The following is a 24,261-nucleotide window of genomic DNA, read 5'->3' on the forward strand; positions in this document are numbered from 1 at the left end:
AAAAGGAGCAAAACATATTTCCATTGATAAGAATTTGAAATTGACACAGGGGCAGTGGAAGCGCCCTAAAAAGGGGGGGGGGGGCGGTCACTGGTGCCCAAACTGTAGCCCTGCCCCCACACCTCCCCTTCCCTCTGCAGCCGCACCCCCGCACAACCACTTCTCTCTAAGGCCCCTCCTCTCCCCTGAGAGCAGGGCCTTGTTGGAGGAGGCGCAAAAAGAGTGGGGCCTCAGGGGAGAGGACGGAGTGAGGGTAGGAAGAGGCAGGATGAGCGTGGGACCTCAGGGGAAGAGGGCAGAGTGGGGGTGGGAAGAGGTGGGGTGAGGGCGGGGCCTTGGGGTGGAGAACGCCTGGGGAAAATGACAAGTCGGTGCCTATGTGCCCAGGCCACCACGGCTCAGTCACTCGGGAGCTCATTTACACCCAGTGCAAAACACAGCACAAAGCTCTGGTGCAGCAGCTGTTGCGGTTCCAGGGTCGGGCTAACAATGAATCAGGCCCATCGGTGCTAAAGGAGGTTGAGGCAGAGCCAGCAGTGATCAGAAGAGATCTGGGGAAGAATTTTCTCCAGTGTGTTAGCTCCTGCTTTTCAGTTTAGGAACTAATATTTTCCTGCTTGCGCTGAGTCATGCCTGTCCTACCCCCTTATCTCCCATATCCAGCCTATGCCTGCAGAGGTGAACGGGCTTGTGAGATAGTCATACTAGGCACCACAGCCTGGGAAACCTGCAGTCAGGAGGGAGAGACGCAGGTGTCTCTGCTCAGGGGAGCTGACGGCGAGGGAGTCAGAAGCCGTGATGGACTCTAGAGAGGAAACATGGGTGCAGTTGCCCTGAACTGTGACAGTGGGGGAAAATACATCTGCTGATCTCAAACCTATAAACCTGTCTCCCATCTGCATGTACAGGCAGCCCAACAGGCGGTGAGTGAAACCTCTTGTTCTCCCCAGGACCACATTCATTTAGAGGCTCTTTTTACTGGTGGTAGGATTCTGGGTTCTAGGGGGCCCTGATCTCAGCTGGGACAGGGACTGTCTCTCGCTGTGTGTCTGTGCAGTGCCCGGCACAACGGGTCCCTGATCTCAGTGGGGGCAGGGACTATCTCCTCCTGTGTGTCTGTGCAGCACTCTGAACAGCAGGGCCCTGATCTCAGCAGGAGCAGGGACTGTCACTCGTGTGTCTGTGCACCGCCTGGCACAACGGGGCCCTGATCTCTGCTGCAGTCTCTGGATTATGTTGTAACACAACCAACTGTTATTAACTGATACATTTGCAATGGGGGCAAAGGAGGTGCTCAAATATTATAGCCACAGGAGCCTAGATCGATAGAATTTGTAGCAGCAAGAGGTGCTAAGGGCTTGAGTGAGGGACAGGGATTCAGACCGCAACGATCTTCATTCCCAGGTGCCTGTGCAAGGAGGAAAATCTCATTGACACAGCTGAACAGCCCCCTACCCCCATAGCCACCGTGGGAAGGGAAATATGTGGTAACCGCTACATGAAGGATACGTCTCCAGAGGAGATCACATGGCTCAGATACTTAAAAGGAGCCTGTGGAGGTTGAATGTGGTGGGAGAAGAGCCCACTTTAGCTTTACCCTATCTGGCAGCAGTAGTAAGCTGTTATCCTCTGGGTGGCCAAATTGCTGGAGGGGGATGTGACACGCACTCTGCCAGTACGCTGCATGCTCCTGGCCCAGGCTCAGGAAAAGACTGGGCTGTTCAGGGCCACCCAGAGGGGAATACAAGTGGGGCAATTTGCCTTGTCCCCACAGGGGCCCCCACGAGAATATAATATTCTATAGTATTGCAACTTTTTTCATGGAAGGGGCCCCCAAATTTGCTTTGCCCCAGGCCCCTCAATCCTCTGGGTGGCCCTGGGGCTGTTTTCTCAGCCTGGGGGTGGGGGGCAGGTGGTCGTGGTGGACAAAGCAATGCACCATGTGCTCTCACTGTGATGCTGTGTCAGCTATGATGCTTGGCCATGCGGGCAGGGGAGCAGCGAGTACAGAGATGATTTATGTGTGCCAACGGTGTGGGGACTGTCAGGCATTGGATGCTGTTAAGGCCGGGGTAGCAATGACTATGGGAATTGCATGGCAATACATGCATTTAAAACACCCATCTGGATGGGGAGAGGGTTCGGATGGGGCGATGCATGTTGCATTAAGTCTATCACACAACCCACTCCTGATGGATTTAAAGGGAAAGTGCACAATTAAAATAACTGCCCTTGAGTGGCACTCTCTTTTGCTTCCTGGTAAGTGGAGAGACAACCATGCCACTGCTGATTCGCCACAAGATGACATAAGAGAGGCCACAAGCAACTAGAGATCCTGGTAAATATTTTGGTTTTGGTTAAGAGAGGTTTCAGAGTGACCTGGTGAAGTGATTTGTAGAGGGACCAAAAAGGGGGGGTGACCCCCTTTTTGATGAGCTAAAGGACTGAAAAGAGTTTGGTGTGTTTGTTTCATGCTTGTTTTTTTACATTAGCGAATCAGATCTTTTCTACTCTGGAAGGCTCTGTGACCAACTGAAGAACTCTGTGACCAACTGAAGGCCATCAATCTGGAAAACTGTGTGCAGTATCCGTCAGTCCCTCTCAAAAATGAATATGGGAGAACCAGACTGGCTCAGTGAGGGTGAAGGCCTGGGAAAAGCCTCCTACGAAGAGTAACTGAAAAGATTAGGGTTGTTAGCGAGGAGACTGATAAGAGGGGACAGGATAAAAGGCTATCCAAAAAGAGGTGGGCTAGAGAAGGCAAATCAGGACTGTCTGTTCTTCCTGTCTGCTAGTACAACAAGGGGATGTTCAGTGAAATTAAAAGGTGGCAAATTCAAGGCTGATCAGAGGAAATACTTTTTCAGACAATGGGTGATTAAACTGGGGAACTCACTGCCACAGGAAGTTATTGAGGTCAAAGACTAGAAAGCATTCAAGGAGGGATTGGATGTTTATATGGCTAACAAGAATATCAGCAGTTATCTCAATTAATGATAAAGATTTTGGAAGAGATATAAACCCTCTCTCATTTCACTTCTCCTAGCCCTTGGAGTTTTCCAACCAGGCAAAGTATGGACTGGCACAGTGTGTGCGGGTTGAAGATGCCAGGTATGTGGGAAGCCAGTCACTTGGAGACTTGGAAGGGAGAGAAGCAATGATGGTTGTATTAAAAACAGCTCTGCAGACATGGAGGGAGCGGGATGGGTGCTTGGGCATCTCACAGGGTGTTAAGCCCTGCATGGAGCAGAAGGGAAGATACTTGGCTGTAGAACGGAGGTTGCCTTGCAGTAAGTGGAGAGGTGATTGTCCACATGCTGTCTGTCCCGAGAGCAGTGGAAGATAGGATAACAGACACAAGTAAATAATTCTGTGGATTACAGTAGCAACCTAAGTTGAGCTCCATTGTGCCAGACGCTGCACAGACACAGAGGGAGATACAGTCCCTGCCCCAGCTGAGATCAGGGCCCCGCTGTGCCGGGCGCTGCACACACGGTCCCTACCCCACAGAACTTGCAATCTAAATAAACAAAAGGTGGGAAGGAAAGCAAAGACCAAGAAGGGAAGTGATTTTGCTACAGTGATAACACAGGTCATTAACAAAGTCAGGAACAGAAGCCACATCTCTTGAGTCTGAGGACAATGCACCATCCATGTTAGCCCTCTCTGGCTTAAATATGAGATTTCACAGATGCCTTGGAAAGGAGAAAATAAATTGAGGTTTTGCACTTTTATTTGCTTCGTTAATATATACTAAGAAGGAACTAATTTCTTTATGATGACTAAGAATTCAGGAGATTTTTCTACTCTGAAAATCTCTATGGAGAACTGGCAGGATTAAGACACCACAAATGCTAAGGAATTTGGTCCAAGATTTCCAAAATGACTAATGATCTTGGGTTTCTACTGGATGCTCCATGTAAGACTACAGCTAGCTGGGAAATGCTGGTCTTCTCCCCCTGCAGAAAAATTGACTGTGAACAAAAAAAAATTGTCATTAAAATTCCAGCTGAAAATTTTGATTTTACATCAAAAACTGAAAATTGTTGCCAAAACCCCAAACATTTTGGCCCCCAAACTGCCAAAACTCAAAACTTTGTTTTCCAGTTTTCTAACAATTCCCCACCTCCCGCTGCCCCAAGTAAAGCAGACACTGTGTGAAAATTTTCATTTTGGTCAAAACCCCAAACCTTCGATTTTCCTTTGAGAAAAAGGTTGGATGGAAATTTTCCCCCCAGTTTTGCATAGCTGAAACCCTGTAGAAGGTCTTGATTATCAGAAAGTGCTAAAAAATATACACACAACAGGCCACTTCAAGAGGTCTCCAAGTTGGAAGTCCAAAAATTGAGGTTCCCCAAGTAACTAGTCATTTTTAAAAGTCTTGGGCTTGAGCAATTAGACAGGAAGGGTGGCTGCTCCTGCTTTTAAATCTAAAAGTCCCAGGTTCAATCCTCATACATGATCCAACTGTGGATGCCTTTGAAAAATTGGCTAATTCATCATGTGCCTAAATGGGAGCTGAGCGATTGAAAATCTTGTCCCTGTGGTGATTTTATACCTTCTATAATAGAGCTGGTCAGAATTAGTCAATGGAACAGTCTGTGTTGGAAAATGCAGTTTCATTGAAATCAACAGATTTCACAAAACTCTCTCCATTTTCACAAAATGTGATGTGAAAGTTTGAAAATGCTTTGTTTTGCCTTTATTGTTCTATTTTTTGGTTTGGCTTTTATATTATAATAATTTCAATATTAATTAGATAATATATTAATTTATTATACATAATATTAAAACATTATATGACATTTTGATATTATCAAAAGAAAACATGGGAAATGTTGATATTGACGTTTCATCCCAATTCAGGAAGATTTTTTTTAAATACCAGAATTTCCCACGGAACGGAAATTCCTGTTTTTGAGCACTCTGCTCTTCTAAGACAAATCCTGGGCTGTCCTGGTAGCTCTCAACTAACTAAGGGTATGCCTATACTACGAAATTAGGTCGATTTTATAGAAGTAGATTTTTAGAAATCAATTTTATACAGTCAATTGCGTATGTCCAGACTAAGTGCATTGAGTTGGCGGAATGCATCCTCACTACCGTGGCTCGCATCGACTTACAGAGTGATGGCCATGAAAACCATTCTCCCCATCAATGACCATATGGCCCCAAAGTCTCCAATCTTCAAAAGGTAGTTAGTGGAGCTGGCTGAACGTTTTTTCATTGAAAAGTGGTCTTTTAAAAATAAATAAATTTTTTCACAAAAAGTTATCCAAATTCATCATTCGTTGTGTTTTCATTTTCAAATTTTTGCCTTTTTTTAATTAAAACCATTATCTAAAAAAACTGCAGGGGGGATGGGCTGTGAGTTTACCAAAAACCCAATTCTTTTTTTTTTTCAATAATCTTCAAAACAGAAAAAAAAGATTTCTTTAATTGAAAAAATAAAGTGGGTTTTCAAACTCTTCCAAAATGAAAGTAACTTCAAAATTGTTTGCAAAACTAGCTGTTGACGATTCACCCACCCTTAGCATCTGGCCCTAAAAGATAAGCAGGGTGTTTAAAGCTGTGACATTTGAACAGGAGACCAGTCAGTCTTTGCAGGAGAGGTGGTGAAATATACAGAGCTAGATTTAGCCTCTCCTGCCAAGAGGCACGTACCAATCATTACAATTCTCACCCTATGGCTATTACGTTTTCTGCCTGCGATAATCTCCTTCAATATTGTTATTTTTCAGCTCTCAGCCTACAGTGCATTCGAGATCAGAAGATTCCAATTGCTGTGTGTGTCATCATCGCAGTGCTGGTCTCCGTTATAATTGCACTGGCTGGTGAGTGCAGATCCCTGACCCCCCTGATCTCGGGGGCTAATTCTCAGTCACTCCATTTGTGGCCTCACTGCTAGACCACCCATTTCCCACAACCTCCTATCCCACGGTCTGACTCCTCCATTGAAGAAAAGTCTCTCCAGACTCTTTCCTTTTCTCCCATCTCAGACAGAGAGGAAGGGCCTGGATCTCCAGCACCTATAGTGCCAAGCAATGCCCACAGGACAGGCTGGGCACTGGGCCTCCCCAGGAGAGGACTGGGGACAGGGGTTGCAGAACCTAGGGGTCAGACAGAGGTTGAGGGGGATGTAGGGTGTGTGTCTCGGTCGGGTGGTCTGAGTCCCTTCTCTGGCAGGGACCCCCATTCAGACACAACTCCAGGAGCAGGACGATCTCTCACCACAGCACTACCTGCTTGTTTTCAGTGAGAACCCCCCAGACTTGCCCACCCCCCATCAACACCGCGTGCCCGGACGGCTGGATTGGAAACCGAGGCAAATGCTACTTCTTCTCCGAGACGGAAGGGAACTGGACATCCAGTCAAAACAACTGCTCTTTGCTCAGCGCCTCCCTGGCTGTGATTGACTCCCTGCAGGACCTGGTGAGGGAGAGACTCGTTTTTTGAGCGTTGCAAACACAGCTGAGGGGTCCAGACAATTCTTCAGTGCGAGCCACTGACCCACACTGCCCAGGGAGTGCAAAGCAAGAGGATGGCGGCCCTGAACGGCCAGCGTTCGGGGAATCTCTGCTATGTAGGTGGCATGGTCCCCATGAAACAAGAGTTCTGCTAACCCCAATGCATCATTGGCATGAAGTCACCCAGGGATACTAAGCCAGCAGCATAATTTAGAGCAACTGCCTTCACTTACTTCTAGGCTCAGCCAAACTCAATTTTTATTCTGACAGAGAATATCAATATTTTTAAGCATTGTTTTAGATGATCAATTTACATTTTCGCAGTAATGGGGAAGTGGCAGGAGGCTCAGACAGTAGAGGGTGTTAGCAATAATTCTTCAGTGACAGTAGAGTAGAAATAGTCAATTATCTTTTGTCAGGGTCCACACATCTTGGTCAAGGTCAAGGGCCAGACTCCAGAGAAAATAATAATTATCATTTAAAAGATTTCTGAGTACGTTCAAAAGTGTCTGGTAATCTGGATGGGCCCTCAGTCTGCAATATTGACCACTCCTGCAGTAGGGGTTGAGATTGAAAAAACTGAAGCTTTTTGACCTTTAAGAGTCTGGCTTCGGGGAACTTGCAGATGTAAAAATAGCTCAGCTGAATGTGTTCACGGGCTAAAACCACCAAAATACTTCTGGTCAATTCCTGCGGGACAGACAGACAAGTTCTCCCACAGCCCACTATGGACAACGCCCCAGAGGGTGCTAGGAACCCTAGAAAAGGATAGTAAATGCCCACAGAACCTGCAGTTCTGACTTCCGTTCAGGCCTGTGTATCGCCACAGGGACACACCCGCACCATTCAGATGTCTGGGTTTCCACTCCAGCACGGGCTTGGAAACACAAGTCCCAAAGACCTTCGCTTAGCGTGCGATGTAAACATTCCCAAATTGTCCACATCGTATTGCAAAGGACAAGGTTAATAGCTTTAAACCACCGCTAGTAAGTTCCCAAGCAGCATTTTTGTTATTTTGCTCAGTTGTAAATTTCAATTATTGATGGAAATATTTTTTCATCAGTCTGTGAGTGGGTGTTGATGAAACAGACATTTATTGACATTTACCTTTAAAAATCTAATCCTTCCAAGCCAACTTATTTAGCTGGCCCACATTCCCGGAGTACCTGAGCATTTAACCTCACAACTAGAGGTATGTGAATAATTGATTTGTTGGTTTGGTGGCCAAAATGAAAAATCCAAGGGGGGAAAACTTGGTTCATTTTGAACCAAAACTGATTTTTGGTGAGTTAACTCAACCAAATGAAAGACCACAAGACATTTAGTTTGGGGTCAAACTAAACATTTCCCATGTCAGTTCAAAAACCAAAGGTCAAAACGAGTTCATTTCAAGATTTTCACAATGAATCATTTTTGACATCTTGGTTTTCAGTGTTTTTTGGGCAAAAACTATTCACCAAATCCAACTTGATTATGGTATATAAATACTTTCATGGGGAGAAAATGCCAGGTAGTAAAGGGCCATTTAGCTTAGTGCCGAAAGTCATAACAAGAATGGCTGGGAGCTGAAGACAAATTCAAGTCGGAGATTAGGCACAAATGTTTAATGGTAGGGTTCTTAATCACTGGTACAAGCTACCGAAGGAAGTGACAGGTTCTCCATCTCTTGAGGGCTTTGAATCCAGATCAGGTGCCTGGCTGGAAGATCTGCATTAGCCAAACACCAGTTATTGGTCTCAATAGCAGGAGGAACTGGGTGAAGGTTAAGGCCTGCGTTAGACAGAAGGTCGGACTGGAAGGTAGAATGGTCCCTTCTGGCCCCAAACTTTATGAACCTATGACATTTCTCCTGCTTAATTTGGGGCAAGAGGGTAACTTTGAGGACATGCATCAGAGTTAAGAAGTGGATACCAAAGCATATGCTTCTAAGGGGGAGAGCGGCACTTGGGGAATCAAAGGTGGAGGGTAATTGAGGCCGGAGAATGAGGTGCATGGTAGATATTTTGCTTTGCTTTCCGTAGGTTTTCATGATGCGCTATAAAGGGCCCCCTCACTACTGGATTGGCCTACGGAAGGAGCAGAACCAGAGCTGGAAATGGCCCAATGGAACCGAATTCAACAACATGTGCGTCCTTTTCTCTCTCTTCACTCTCTGGGGTACTGAGAACTGTAACAATTCATTAGCAGGAACAGAATCTTGGACCTCGGTATCTAAAAAGCAAAACCTTCTGTTTACATCAGCTGAAGGGTTAAACCTACTAAGAAAGATGTAGGCACAATTCTTACATGATATCGCCACTAGAGGGGGACAGAGAGCAAGGTGACATCAGCATGGAGTATGCAAGGTTTAGAGATGAGCCCATAAGACATGACTCCCCCTAGAGGTGAGAGATTGCAGCTCCTATGTGGCCTCCAATTACAGAGAGGCAGGGCTAGACAGCTTGTGGGAGAAGCCACTTGATAGCCAAAGCTGGGACCTCACAAAGTACAGCCAGGTTACCATGCTTCTTCAAAAAAGAACTAAATTTCATGGAGGATAGATCCGTCAATGGCTATTAACCAGGATGGGCAGGAATGGTGTCCCTAGCCTCTGCCAGAAGCTGGGAATGGGCAACGGGATGGATCACTTGATGATTCCCTGTTCTGTTCATTCCCTGTGGGGCACCTGGCATTGGCCACTGTCGGAAGACAAGATACTGGGCTAGATGGACCTTTGGCCTGACCCAATATGGCCACTGTTATGGTCTTATGTTCATGCCTTGGGGAGCGGGCTTATAGCTGGTGCTGGGAAGAAGGGAATGTGTGGGAATAAATTGGGGGCTGAAAGAGGAAATGAATGGGAAAGGCTGGGAGGTAGGAAGGACCTGAGAGATGTGGCAGGGAAGAAATGAGAGGGGAAGACTAGGAGACCGAGAGGATGGGGGACAGAGAATAGGAAAGGCGAAGCGGGGGGAACTACAAGGAAGCCACGGGTAAAGGGGAGACAGTATGGAGATCCTGTGCTTTGAAACCACAGTCCACACTCCCCATGGACATCCCTAGACCCATGGATTCTCCCACCAAATGTTGAAACAGCTTCTAGTTGAGTGGTTTTTCCTTCCCACTCCCAGAGGTCGAACACGGTGCATCCCCATCAACCCATGGAAAGCCCTGCAAGAAACACCAAGAGGAATCTCCTGCCTTTTATGGGACAGCGGCTTAGGGTCCCACTGCAGAGTGAGCCCCACATCCACAAAAACAACATGTGGCTGGGTGCAGGATGGCTGGGCCTTCCCCATGGTCACTCCTCCTGTCGAGTTGCCCACATGGGTTTCCCATGGCCTAGCCCTCCAGGCTGGTTGTCCAAAAAGTTCAGTCCCCTTCCAGGGCATTGAAGTCTGGCTGTAAGTTGGGCAGAGCCCAAGCTGGCATCCCCCAGCTGGCCTCTTCAAGTCCCTTCAGCCAGCTCGCCCCTAGGCCGGCAGCAAAGTCCTTCCAAATCAAACGGAACCGCAGTCTCCTTTCACAGATTAGCAGGTCCCGTGGCTTCTGTGGAACTCATGGTCTATACAGACAAGACAAAGAATAAAAGGGGAAACAACCTTGTCAGAGCAACAGAGCCAGGATTAGAAAGCAGGTCTCCTGAGCCGCAGACCCGATGGCTTCTCTGTATGGACTAGGGAATGCCTGTTGGTTTCATTTACAGTCCTCCTTCCTGCCTGTTGCAGGTTTCCAGTGAGAGGGGAAGGGCAGTGCGCTTTCCTGAATGACGCCGGTGTCAGCAGCTCCAGATGCTACTCGGAGAGAGGTTCCATCTGCAGCCGGCCAGATGACTGCACTAGAAGGACGCCAGGCGCCGCCAGAGGGGACACTGTCTAAGCTTAAAGGACCGCTGCAAACTCTTCAGTGATGGCAGAGCTTGCACCATGGTCATTTTTAGGGGGCATCCTACCTCTGCAGCCATGGCTCTGCGCAGACGCCTGCAGAAAACCCAGTGATAAACACTAACCTCCTGCAAGATTACTCCATTACCACGCTGGGTTTTAAACCCTTTTGGTTTTTAAAAAAAGGTGAACGTTGGGGTCTCCTTGATATAATTCTGTGACCTTCATAATGAACTCAGATTCTGCAGAATCTCAGCTTTTATTTATTTTTTTTTAAAGTGTAAGTTTCTAGCCCTTGTGGTTTCGAAGATAACTGTTCTAATACGAACAGAGCTTGAGTCTGCAAAGACTCAGAAAAGTGCCTTATCATCAGGGCCGGTGTAACCACTAGGCAAACTAGGCAGCTGCCTAGGGCACCAAGATTTGGAGGCACCAAAAAGCAGTCCCCCAAATTTTTTTTTTTTTACACTATTGCTGGAAAATGAATGAAGAAAAGAGAAACATCCTTGAACTTGCATTTTAACTTGTCGCTCTTCTCTCGTACGTTATAGCTATAGCCTATGCCAGCTCTGCATTGCAGGCACAAGCGTACTGCTTCACTACAGTACAAAGTGGCAATGATGTCATTTTTCTCGTCACGTGCAGCCAGTACCCGTTGTGACAGGCTGTTTATAATGCTAAGTCTACTAGTGTTCGGAGGCTGTTGACTGAGGCTAACCATTTTTGTTGAGTTGTTTCAGATCTAAGACGCTGGCAAGTTGCTGCTCTATCATTTCGCTAATACTTTATGTCACTATGTTAAAGTATTTGGGTGTATATGTTTATCATATGCGAATATGCATGCATAGGTTGTTGAAATTTGTCATATTGATATTGTCAGTTGTTGTTTATGACAGAGTAGTTATTTTAAGATCCATGCTATGTTGTGCAAAGTGAAAACAATAACAGTGTCAACACCATCAGGTGTGACAAAGTTCCTCCTCTACCTTTGTGGGTCCTGCGCTTATTGGCAGATTTGCTCACTGCACAGATTCACCCTGTGGGTTGGGAGACAGCCCAGCGACCTTCCCCTCTGGTAGAAGCCACAGTCCAGGTCAATTCTTCCTGTGTCTGATCAGGAGTTGGGAGGTTTGGGGGGAACCCAGGCCCACCCTCTACTCTGGGTTCCAGCCCAGGGCCCTATGGACTGCAGCTGTCTATAGTGCCTCCTGTAACAGCTGCAGGATAGCTACAACTCCCTGGGCTACTTCTCCATGGCCTCCTTCAAACACCTTCTTTATCCTCACCACAGGACCTTCCTCCTGGTGTCTGATAACACTTGTACTCCTCAGTCCTCCAGCAGGACACCCTCTCACTCTCAGCTTCTTGCACACCCTTGCTCTCTCACCACTTCTGTCCTCTGGCTCCTCGACGCTCCCTGCCCTGACTGGGAGTGAGCCCTTTTATAGCATCAGAGGGACCTTAATTAGAGTCAAGTGCTTAACAGCCTACCTGACTCTTAGCAGGTTAATTGGCAGTCAGGTGTTCTCATGTAGCCTGGAGCAGCCCCTGCTCTGGTCATCGGGAAATCAGAACTGCTTCTCCGTGGCCCAGTAATATACTCGCCTTTCGACTACTCTGATCTCCAACTGGCCTGGGTCATCACACAGATTATGCATTTATTTTCATTAAATATGTAGACCCTAAATAATGAAAACAATTACATACATTGTCAAGCCAAAATGTGTATTAATTCCTAAGGAACAATGCCACATTACCAGTAGATATATAGGGTTTGTTATACAGTGATAGCTCGGCGGGCAGGGACGATTGGTCACCGGCAGTCGCCTCCAGCCGCGATGCTCCAAATGCTGGAGACTGCGCTCTCTTCACAAAGCAGAGTCAGGACTTAGCGGAGAGCCTCGCTACTCCCTTGGAGCAGACGTTGTTCAGGGCAAGAAGCTCACACATCTTCACCTCCTGGGTCTCTCCTTGGAGCATTCAGCATCCTCTCCCCCTCCGTGCGCTTCCCACCGCGGTCCTGGGGAAGCCAGAGGGTCCTGCACCCCCACTTTGCAGTCAGACGTGACTCTCAGCCAGCCAGTAAGACAGAGGTTTATTCGATGACAGGAACACGGTCTGAAACAGAGCTTGTAGGTTCAGCGAGCTGGACCCCTCAGCTGGGTCCATTGAGCCAGACCACCCACATCTGCACTTCACTCCTCATCCCCAGCCAGCTCCAGACTGAAACCCCCTCCAGCCCCCCTCCTCTGCTCAATTCCTTGCCCAGCCAGGAGGTCACCTGACCTCTTTGTTCTTCCCCCACCTTTAGCATCCTCTTGCAGGGGGGATGGGCCTGGCCATTAGTTGGTAGGTGACAGAGGGTCAGCCAGGAACTGAGGCCCCCCTACCCCACAGTATTCAGAGGGAACATTAAAAACAGCCCCACTTCATCACATCTCTCCCCCCTTCAAGACTGAACTGAGTGGGATCACTTCAGCCAGTGACCCGAGGAAGTTCAAACCCACCAACGTTCCCATATCTAGATTTACCTGAGTGGAATCATAGAATATTAGGGTTGGAAGGGACCTCAGGAGGTCATCTAGTCCAACCCCTTGCTCAAAGCAGGACCAATCCCCAGATTTTTACACCGGTTCCCCCAAATGGCCCCCTCAAGGATTGAACTTATAACCCTGGGTTTAGCAGGCCAATGTTCAAACCACTGAGCTATCCCTCCCCCTCTCTCATACCTTGCTGGATGCTTCACCCCAGTTCCCGTTAGGCTGAGAACCAGTGTGACCATGAACAACAGCAGAGGACAGAAACAGTGTGAGAACTTTCCGTTGAGTAGAGGTGTGATAACATCTTAGATGCAAGGTGTCTAGAGATCTGTTAACCACACACTTGTTTGCTCTCTGGTTTTGCTAAAACACTGGCCATGTTTCCCTTGCCCCACCCCTCCCAACACCATCTGGCTCACAAAACCCATTTTCATTGATCTCACAGATTTTATCCATATAACAGGGTCGGCTGCCCCCTGCATATTCTCTCACAGCCAGGTGTGGCGCCTCGGTGTCCTGCCTCAGTTTCCCCTCTTGGGCCCTCAATACATTCCAACAGTCCACAAGACCAATCAAAGCCCTTCTTGGGGGTACCATAAATTCCAAAACAAACAAGAAAAGGTCTTCCAGCCCAGCCTTAACTTGGTCTAGACCCTGGACCTCCTCCCTGACTGTTCTCTGGACAGCTGGCGGAGATGCAATGGTTGGTCTGCTTTCTTCCCAACAGAAACCAAAACTTTCAGCTGGGTTTTTCTACCCAACCACAAAACCCTTCCTCCGGGACCACTGCAGCAGCCTTCACTTCTTGTTCCTCTCTGGCGTTTTATACGGACCAGCTACCCTCTCTGGGTGCCTCTACCCTGCAATGAAAGCCCAGCAGCATAGCTGCGGCTGGCCCAGATCAGCTGACCTGTGTGTTTCTTTAATGCCTTTATTAATGATTCCTGGCAGCACCCACTACGTGCTTGGAATTTTCCAAGAAGCCAGGACAGGGAGTTCAGGATTAGAGATAATTTTTAAAAAACAAACAAACAGAATTTCCATCCATGAGAAATTCCCATATTTTGAGATTTTTGTTTCATCCCATGTGACATAATGTCAAAAGACTGATATTTTTCTAGGAGCAAAAAGTTCCAAACCATTTTTGGTTTGGGAAAATGTCTATGAAAAGTCCATTTTTTAAAAAAATTTTTGGTGACATTTTCAGTGGAAAACTTTGACTTGTTGAAAATCAAACATTTTCAGAGAAAATCGGGGGGGGGGGGTGGAGGTGGGAATCGGTGTTTGGGTTTCCGATGGAAAAATCAAATATTTCTGAGGCACGCGGAAACGTTCAGTGGAAATGGGCATTTAGCCAAAACACACGAATTGTCCCTCCAAAAAACATGGATGGAAAATTCCCCACCAGCCCTACTTTCTAAGTCCGTTTCTGAGCTGTTGGACACGAAACAACAAGACGAGCGTTGAGAGCTGACGGCTGTGGGTGGCCGTCTCACTGGGTCCGGTTTTATTACCATTTATTCCTATCATGCAGACTAAAGCCGTGGGAAACAAGTGGTGATCCCAGACACATTGGCTCTGTATGGTGCTCCAAGCTGGGTTCTACTACCTATCTGAGGTAGGATCCCCACAGATTTTCAGTAAAGTTGGGCACCTACCTCCATTAGAGGCCTCTGGAAGAGCAGCCTAGAGCACAGTTGTGTTGGGGGAGAAAGTACAATATATTCAAGCCATTCCTCTAAGCCCACACAGTAAGGAGGGGGATGGGACTTCAATCGAGATGACATTTCCTGGTATGGGGGGTGTTGGCCATTTTAGTTCACACATGAGCTGCCATTATACAGTACAACCCTGCTCACCTCCTCCGGTGACAGCCATGGATGGGGAAATAGTCTACGCTGATTTAAACATCGCTGGAGATCCTTCCTCCAGAGGCAAAGTGGCTCCATCTCAGCATCACGGTGAGTTTTGCTTTGTGGTGTTTTAACAGGGCTGGTGGATTTGGGGGGCTGGGATTTTGTTGGCTGTAGCAGGTTTTTAACCAGCAGCTAGAGCGATGCATGGGGGTCGGAGGGTCAGGCCCCCAGATGGTGGACATGGATATAGCTCCACTGAATTTAGTGGGGTCACTCTGGATGTATCCTGGTATAACTCAGATGAGAAGCTGGTCCTAACTCCAGCGATTTCACTGAGGTCACTCAATTTTCAGTTGGTAACAGGTCAGATCAGCATCAAGCCCTGACTCTGGGAGGGGGAGAAAATACCTAACATGTCGTTAAAATCAGTGTAACCTAACCTGGGACCAGTGAAATCTAACTCTGCATGTCCTGGGCTTGTTACGATTGGCTTTGGGATAACTACAGCCCCCCTGGAAGGTTTTGAACCATAAAAACCTCATACATGCTCTCAGCCTTTCCATCTTCATGTATGTTTTTGCCTTGAACTAAACAGAGGACTATGTGCTTAGCTTCGGGTTACCATCCGTCCGGGTTTTCCCAGAGATGACCTCTTTTTTGGTCCTCTGATCTCCGTCCGAGTGGGCTTCCGAAACATGAACAAGTGACTTCAGAACTGGGCAGCCAGAGAGCAGTGGGTGCTGGATGGCCACCCAGCTCTGAAGGCAGCGCTGCTGCTGGAAGCAGCGCAGCAGTAAAGGTGGCATGGCACCTGTGACATTGCACCTCATAATGCTCTATAGATATAAGCTTATGTGTGTAAATATGACATAACTGGAATACGTTGTATGCTACATAGGCCATGTAACATATTTCTGCAAAAGTTATGTTCTACTGAATATATTCATCCTATTTGTATGCATGTGTCATTTTTGTATTCGGAGTTATGAATAGTGGCTGTGTACTTGTTTGATTTTAAGTAGCCTCAGTGAAGCACTTGGTCAGCTGCTTGAGAAAAGACTATTCTCAATAAGTGCCCAATCAAGAAATACTTAATCTTGCAATAGACTTTGATAGGTGCCAGTCCACATCTGAGCTTTCCTGGGAACATTCCTGTAGAGAACTAAGTCATGCATGGACATGTGACTTGCCCAGGTGACACCAAAACTCCGTCTTGTAGAGGGGATTCTACACAGGGGGAGGGAGGAATTTCTACCCACAAAAGGGAAACAATATAAAGTCCTGGGAGACCCCTCCATTTTGTCTTCAGCTGGCTCAAGAGATAGCCTCTCCACCCCCAAAGGATAACTGAAAGAAACTGGAACAAAGGACAGTAACCACTGGGGTATGAGTGATTGCTGGATCCAGACTAGAAGGAGGCTAGTCTGTAAAAGAGGTTTACTGGAATGTCTCCGAGGGTGAGGTTTCATCTGTAATCACTTTCTTACTGTACTAGGCATAGATTTGTGTGTTTTATTTTATCTGGCTTGGTAACTCACATTGTTCTTTCTGTTATTACTTGGAACCACTTCAATCCTACTTTTTGTATTTAATAAAATCACTTTTTACTTCTTAATTAACCCAGAGTATGTATTAATAGCTGGGGGAGGGGCAAACAGCTGTGCATATCTCTCTATCAGTGTTATAGAGGGAGAACAATTTATGAATTTACCCTGCATAAGCTTTATACAGGGTAAAATGGATTTATTTGGGGTTCGGATCCCATTGGGAGCCGGGCATCTGAGTGCTGGAGACAGGAGCACTTCTTAAGCTGTTTTCAGTTAAGCCTGCAACTTTTGGGGGATGTGGTTCAGACCTGGGTTTGTAGCAGGCTAGCGTGTCTGGCTCAAACCAGGCAGGGCACTGACGTCCCAAGCTGCCAGGGAAAATGGGCTCAGAGGTAGTCTCAGCACACCAGGAGGCAGTTCCCAAGGGGGTTTCTGTGTCCAACCTGTCATAGTACCCCTCATCCCCTTCCAGTTCCCCTCCTCCTGGCAGTGTCCTGTTCTCTATTCGGGACCTTGAAAGATGGTAACCCTACCTCAGCTGGTATAAATTTGCATATTCTATGCACTTCAGTGGAGCTATGGCCGCTTACAGCAGCTGGGGAGGTGTCCCTAGGTTCCTCTAGCTCCTAAAGACCTGTCAGTATAACATGAAATGCTTTGACTTGCTTGTGAGAAAGCATCACTGACCTCATTACCTGTTACAGTCTGACTGCCAGATCCCCAGCAGGTGCACAGCACGGTAGCTCTCTTGCAACATACAGAGCTTTGCTGATTCACAGCCACTGAGGATCTGGCCTTGATGGCTCCATTTCCCAAGGTGCTCAGCACTCACAAGTGGCGCCAGGGCTTCGGAGGATCTCAGCTCTCATTTCGGCACCAAAATAAGAGCCTAGATTTTCAGGAGGGCCCAGCAGGTTGGGTGCTGAGTGAAATTGGCTGGGAATCTTCTACCAAAATGCCTTTCCACTGGAAAAAATGAAACAAAATGTCAAAGTCAGTTTGACTTGAAGCTATGCCTAGTTGAGCTGCTGCAGTGCCTCATGGGAGTTGTAGTTCACCTCCCTCCTGTCCCCATTCTCCTCTATGGACTGGAACAGACTACATCTCCCATGGTGCACAGCAGCCTCCCCTCTGGCTGAGTCACCACAGTGCACCAGGGGCGTGCAACACAGACATGACCACGTATGTCCAGGCATGCCCTGGCAGGTGTATTCCATCTGCGTCTGAGCACCATCTAGCTATTTCACCAAAGGGGGTGGCGTGGGTTTCTGAGTTATTGTGCAATGTTTGTGTAACACTGACAGACTCTGGTTGTCGGCGGGCAGGATTGAACCTGGGGCCTCTGCAGCTTAAGGCATGAGCTAAAATCAAACTGGCTGTTAGCCAAGGCTGTAGAGCAGACTAATTTTGTCTCTCTCTCTCTCTAAGTGGTCTTGGTGCTATTAGCAGGGACAGAACAGCCCACCCCAAGGTTGTGTGGGTTACATTTGCACAGGAAACAGTTCAAGAGTTATGTAACATTCACAATATTGGTTTCTAAAACTGGTGGAGAAGAAACTTTTCACCTGAGGCTGGGTGGGTGTCAAAACTGACTCAATCAACACTGAGAACAATCAACATCCACAAAGATGTAGACAAATTGAAAGCAACAAACGTGATTGAAGGTCTAGAAAACATGAACTATGAGGAAAGATTGAAAAAAACAGGCTCGTTTAGTCCGGAGAGGAGAAGACTGATGGAGGACATGATAATAGTTTTCACATACATAAAAGGTTGTTACAAGGAGGAGGGTAAAAAATTGTTCTCATTAACCTCTGAGGACAGGAGAAGTAATGGGCTTAAATTACAGCAAGGGAGGTTTAGGTTGGACCTCAGGAAAAAAACTTCCTAACTGTCAGGGTGGTTGAGCACTGGAATAAGTTGCCTAGGGAGGTTGTGGAATCTCCATCACTGGAGGTTTCCACAGACAACCTGTGGAACTCTTTGCGAGGGGATGTTGTAAAGGCCAAAACTATCACAGGATTCAAAAAAGAACAAGATAAATTCATGGAGGATAGGTCCATCGATGGCTATTACCAGGGTGGGCAGGGATGGTGTCCTTAGCCTCTGTTTGCCAGAAGCTGGGAATGGGCAACAGGGGGTGGATCACTTGATGATTCCCTGTTCTGTTCATTCCTTCTGGGGCATCTGGCACTGACCACTGTCGGAAGAGAGGACACTGGGCTAGATGGACCTTTGGTCTGACCCCATATGGCCGTTCTCATGTTAACAGGTTAGACAAACACCTATCAGGACTGGTCTAGTTATTACGTAGTCCTGCTGTGAGCACAGGGGACCGAACTAGATGACCTCTTGAGGTCCCTACCAGTCCTACACGTCTATGATTCCTTGTGTTTTCATTCTGGGGCAGATGCCAACTTGATTTTGACAAAGATAAAGCTCTGGAACTGTATAAGAGAAGGGAAGCAGGTACAAGTGTTACACGGCAGCAACAGTTCTGCCAGCAGGTGTCTCATGAAAAGTGAATCCCAGCTCTCTGGAAGAAAGGACCATTGTGTGAGAAATACCTTATTAGCCAGGAAAGGACCATATTAACAAGTACAGGCTGCAGACTAACATTTCTGATTTTCTTTTACCTATAACTGTATGTTTCCACATTATTTTACTGGCTTTAGTTTTGAATCTGTAGCTCATGCACCCTTAAAAGAAACTTCAATTTAGTTTACTAGAGACTCGTCTAAGTGCCGTGTGCAAATGAGAGTGCCAAAGTGACATGAAACCTGTAAACTGGGGTGCGGTGCTTTCCCAGAGCAGAGGATCGATGTGCATTGCAGGTGTCCAGAAGACAAGGGATGGGGCGCCCGAGTGTAACAAAATGGGGTCTATAAACTACATAAAGACAGGGCTCATGGAGCCCAGAGCAGAATGCTGCTGGTGTTGCCGACAGCTGGTAGCTTTGGGAGGGTTTTCCCTGGTGGGCACAGACAAGGCTTCCTCCTGCGTTTTACCCTGGACTCCTTGGGTTTCCCCGAAAAGTGTCACAGGGAGTCTCTTGTTTGAACTGGGAAGTGGAAACATGGAAGGCCAAATCGTCCGAGGGTAGAGACCCCCTTGTAAGCTCCAGAGGCCTGTGAGTGAAGCACATGGTATTAGCTCAACAGTGCACATTGACTTTTGCAGGTCACCCGAGGTGCCCACGCTGGCATCGGCTGGCTCTGGGCCTCACATTGGCTGGGAACGTCGTGCTGCTGGGAGTTGTGACGGCGCTGGCTGTTTGGGGTGAGTGTGCCAAGACCGTGTGTTTGGGCTGCACACCATGAATGCAGCACAAGTTGCTCAGTGCAGGAAGGGCGAAGTGGACTTCTCTGGCTGTGTGATACAGGAGGTCAGACTAGACCAGAGGTGGGCAAATCATGGCCCGGGGGGCTACATCTGGCCCACTAGACATTTTAATGAGGCCCTTGAGCTCCCACTGGGGAGCGGGGTCTGGGGCTTGCCCCACTCCACATGTGCCATGGCTCCGCACGGCTCCCAGAAGTGGCAGCACGTCCCTCATCCAGCTCCTAGACGTAGAGGCAGCCAGAGGGCTCCCACGCACTGCCTCTGCCCCAAGCGCTGCCCTGCAGCTCCCATTGGCCGGGAACTGAGGCCAATGGGCAGGGGTGGCTCCAGGCCCCAGCATGTCAAGCGCGTGCTTGGGGCAGCAAGCCACGGGGGGCGCTCTGCCAGTCGTCGCAAGGGCAGCGGGCAGGCTGCCTTCCGCAGTTTGCCTGCAGAGGGTCCTCTGGTCCCATTGCTTCGGCGGACCCTCCGCAGGCAAACCGCCGAAGGCAGCCTGCCTGCTGAGCTTGGGGCAGCAAAATGCCTAGAGCCGCCCCTGCCAATGGGAACTGCAGGGGCGGCGCCTGCGGATGGGCCAGTGTGCAGAGCCGCCTGGGCACGCCTCCACATAGGAGCCGGAGGGGGGACATGCTGCTGCTTCCAGGAGATGCTTGAGGTAAGTGCTGCCTGGAGCCTGCACCCCTGACCTCCTCCCATGCCCCAATCATCTGCCCCAGCCCTGATCCTCCTACCCTCCAGACCTCTTGGTCCCAGACCGGAGCACCTTCCTGCACCCCAAACCCCTCATCCCCAGTCCCACTCCAGAGCCCAGACCCCCAGATGAAGCTCTCACCACCACTCCCAGCACGCCTTCCCCAGCCCAGAGCCCCCTCCCACTCCTCATTTCTGGCCCCACCCCCAAGCCTACAACCCCAGCTAGAGCCCAGACCTCCTCCTGCACTCCAACCCCAATTTCATGAGCATTCGTAATCCACTGTACAATTTCCATACCCAGATGTGGCCCTTGGGCCAAAAAGTTTGCCCACCCCTGGACTAGACCATCATATTGCTGCCTTCTGACCTTGGAATGGATGAATCTATGACACTTCTGCATACCAGGCCACATTATAGCTGCTGCAACTAACTGGTCTTGCTCCATTCATTTGCGCCAGCTCGGAGTCTGCGCTCATTGACTCCAATGGGACTTTGGCCAATTCACACCAGGTGTAGATCTGGCCTATTGACACCAATGGAGCTCTGGCTGATTCACCCCAGCCCTGTTTTTTCCAATCTTTGGCTTGCAACAACCATCCACAAAACAATTTTCTCCAAGGTTCTCTGAACCCATCACTGACCGGAGCCATCCCCAAAATGATGGAGAACAAAACCTCAGCTCAGCCCAGTCCTAAAGGAAGAGGATCCAGCGACTTGGAGAAGTTCCGCTCTCACCTGTGGCACCATTTGTGTTATACACAAAACAACAAGTCAGCAGGTAACCTCAGCTCATGCTGCCTCCTGCAGTCACCATTACATGCACTGATGGTTCACAAAGCAGAGCCGCTCTCGCACCTCCGCTTCTATCCTGTCCCTCAGATCTGTTTAATATCTGCAGTGACAGTGAGTGGCCAGTGCAGGTAACTGCAGGCTTGAATCATTCAGGCAATTATAATAGAATCCTGTAGTTTAGCTGTCATGGGACCAAGAGATGCTGAGATGCTCCCTGCCCCAACAAGTTCATGGTGTTAATAGACAAGACACTCAGAAGGGGAAACTGAGGCACAGGGCAGGCCATGACAGAAAAGCTGTGTTCTATTCCAGGCCCTGATTCCTAGGTCAGGGTCTCAACCACAAGACCAACCTTCATTTCAATGACCACCAGAGTTCTGCACCTCTATTTTATCCTTCACCTGAAAGATGGCACCTTCTGGGGAACAGTATTTGGTATGGAATCAAGAGCCCCCCACTACTGAGTCATACACCACTCCTCCTGCTGCACAGCACCCCTTAATTCAGTGGAAGTGGGATCAGCCCTGACTGTCAGAGGAGAGCGCCCCCTACAGAGTCTCCCATCCCACTCCCTGCAGCACAGCTAGGCTCACCAGACAGCAAGTGTGAAAAATCAGGACAGTGGGTGGAGGGTAAAAGGAGCCTGTATAAGAAAAAGCCCCAAATATTGGGACTGTCCCTATAAAATCGGGACATCTGGTCACCCTAAGCACAGCATCCCCCAGTGCTAGGGCAGTGGGGTCAGCCCTGCGTGTGAGCAGCCACCAACCCCCATCTCATTCCCTACAGCGCCCTCTAGCCCCACACTGGGGCATTGGGGCCAGCATGGACTGCAGAGAGAGCCCCCATCCTGCTCCCTGCAGCACAGCGCCCCCTGCTGCTGGGACATTGGGGTCCAAACCAACTGAGGTTTTAGTCTCGCCCACATACTGATCCTGTCTTGCCCACATACTCACCCTGTCTCTGCCGCTGGGCCCCAGTCCCGGGCTGAGTAAAGCCCTGAGCACGAAGGCTCCATGCCTCTCTGTAAAGGTGGTCAGCCCTGTTCAGAATGATCATTAACGACACCTCTCTTCCATTTCCCCCTCCAGAGGGTTCCAGCTGCAAACTCTGCCCCAAGGACTGGCTGCTGCATGGGGACAAGTGTTACTGGGTTTCCAAAGGGATTAAAGGCTGGGAGTGGAGCCGTGAGGACTGTTTAATGAAGAGAGCACAACTGCTGGTGATTGATGACTGGAAGGAGATGGTAAAGAACATGCTATATTCAACAACAGGATGTGTGTTGCTATTAATTACAGCTGGTCCAAAATCACAGGTTTTCTCCTAGTAGCAAATGAAATAAACATTTTTGTATTTTTTGCAGAAAACTTTTGCTGTGCAAATGAAACCAACTTTTCATTTCAGTTGCCTAAAACTGAAAAATGTTGATTTTTTTTCTCATTCCCCTCACTTTTTCCCCCTACTGAATCCAACAGACTTAGTCATGTCCCTAGGAGATTTGACTGCCCCTTGACCTTGACCAGGGTGGAGATGAGGCCCTATGTGCACAGCAAGCAACGGAGCCAGCGAATCAGAGTATGTTCTGGTCACTGATGTGTCATCCATTTCACAGGCCTTCGTACGAAATAATACACAAAACCAACATCAGGTGTGGATTGGACTTAACATCACATCTCCAGGCAGGACGTGGACCTGGCAGGACGGATCCCCGTTAAATCAAACACAGTGAGTGATTCCTCTAGGATTTTTATCAATCTACAATAAATAAACCAGTTAACAAGCATTTTGTCATGGATTTCAATGGGGCCAGGATTTCACACACACGATCTTATGATATAGGCCCTAATCCTGAAAATGCTTCTAGACGTGCTTAACGTTAACTCTCCTTGAAGCCAATGGGATGACTCACGTGAGTCAAGTTAAGCGAACAGATAAGTCTTTGTGAGATTGGGGGCTCCATCTGCATGTCCCATCAATCCTTGGCAGAGCTGGCTGTGAAGCAGGAAAAATAAAAAAAATATCACCCCTCTCCCCATTTTTCATCAAAATTTGATATTTGATCCGTTTCAAAATTCAGAAGGTTCCAACCAACTCTACCATTGGTCAGATAAGATTAAAACAATTCACACAATTTAACTAATTTTGTGTGACCATTTTCCCCCAACATACAACAATGGCTGCAGTTTAAATGGAAATTGCAAAATTTGAAAAAATATTGAACCACTTTGATCTTTGGCCTCTCTGCTGAACTGTGCTTGTTTCTGTAGTATGGACACCCCCACACACACACACACAAACTGGCTTTAAACTTATCAACTCGTTCCATATACTTGACTAGAAAGGCTAGAAGTGCTGGATAAAACTGCAGCACACTCTGAGGAGACGCACAGCTACTATCGATCCTCTTCCCCAACTCTGAACACATGGACAGCGACTGTCCCCTTTACTCTTTAGGTTCCCAGTTTTCGATCCTGCTAAAGAGAACAACTGTGCCTCTGTGAAGAAGAACAAGATCCATTCTGAAATCTGCCAAACTGAGTTGAAATGGATTTGCTCAAAAGCAGCTGTCCTGGTTTAAGGAGATGGATTTGTGAGCTCTGTTTGCACAGGTGGAATGTAAAAAGCTCTGTGTGTTTCGTCTTTATTTCAGTTATTAAAAACGATGGTTGAGATACTCAGCTGGTGTAAATCAGAATAAACATCAATGGAACTACACCAATGAATGATTGATTGGGGGGCGGGAACCAGCAGGATGGTTGAGGGGAATCAAAACTATCCAATCCATGTGCAGTAGAAAACAAAATTTAGAAGTGAAAATGGCCTATAGAAGTGGCCATGAAAAATCTTAACAGAAATGGTTCCTTCAAAAAATGAAATGACTTTGGAATTCTCTTGCATATTTTGACCAGCTCCAGGCCTGCTACGTTGTGGGATAACGCCACCAGGCCGGGTTAATTGTGGGAAGAAGGGATCCAACTCCCATCATTCCCCCTGCTGTATCCCAGCAATCACCAGGCGTGTGGAAGATTCCCAGAGGGATTATATTACAATAGTAACTAGGCCGGGGGTCTCAACCTTTTTCTTTCGGAGGCCTTCCCAAGATACTATAAAGCTCCAGGGCCCAGTGGGGGCAGGGTTGTCCCTACCCATATGCAAAGTAC

At 48.0% G+C, this 24,261-nt stretch overlaps 2 protein-coding genes across 7 annotated transcripts; both read left to right on the forward strand.

Moving 5' to 3' along the window:
* The first annotated feature begins 681 nt into the window (after positions 1-681).
* On the forward strand, positions 682-11,315 carry LOC116829189 (C-type lectin domain family 2 member D-like). 6 transcript variants are annotated; one of them, XM_075071678.1, is made up of 6 exons: positions 682-923; positions 2,265-3,111; positions 5,742-5,834; positions 6,257-6,432; positions 8,489-8,592; positions 10,175-11,315. In XM_075071678.1, exons 2-6 carry the CDS (start codon positions 3,075-3,077, stop codon positions 10,323-10,325), a joined length of 561 nt encoding a protein of 186 aa, XP_074927779.1. In that variant the 5' UTR covers positions 682-923; positions 2,265-3,074; the 3' UTR covers positions 10,326-11,315. The 6 variants fall into 6 exon arrangements, with proteins under 6 accessions (XP_074927779.1, XP_032643780.1, XP_074927780.1 ...); XM_032787889.2 differs by having other exon boundaries at positions 2,493-3,111; XM_075071679.1 differs by having other exon boundaries at positions 2,520-3,111.
* A 2,832-nt stretch (positions 11,316-14,147) lies between these two features.
* On the forward strand, positions 14,148-23,723 carry LOC116829176 (killer cell lectin-like receptor subfamily B member 1B allele C). Its single transcript, XM_032787864.2, has 6 exons — positions 14,148-14,831; positions 19,454-19,552; positions 20,928-21,086; positions 22,192-22,346; positions 22,713-22,825; positions 23,555-23,723. The coding sequence occupies exons 1-6, from the start codon at positions 14,651-14,653 to the stop codon at positions 23,676-23,678; spliced, it is 831 nt and encodes a 276-aa protein (XP_032643755.1). The 5' UTR covers positions 14,148-14,650; the 3' UTR covers positions 23,679-23,723.
* The last annotated feature ends 538 nt before the right edge of the window (positions 23,724-24,261 follow it).

Source organism: Chelonoidis abingdonii, chromosome 12 (genome assembly GCF_003597395.2).
Source record: "Chelonoidis abingdonii isolate Lonesome George chromosome 12, CheloAbing_2.0, whole genome shotgun sequence".
NCBI lineage: Eukaryota > Metazoa > Chordata > Testudines > Testudinidae > Chelonoidis > Chelonoidis abingdonii.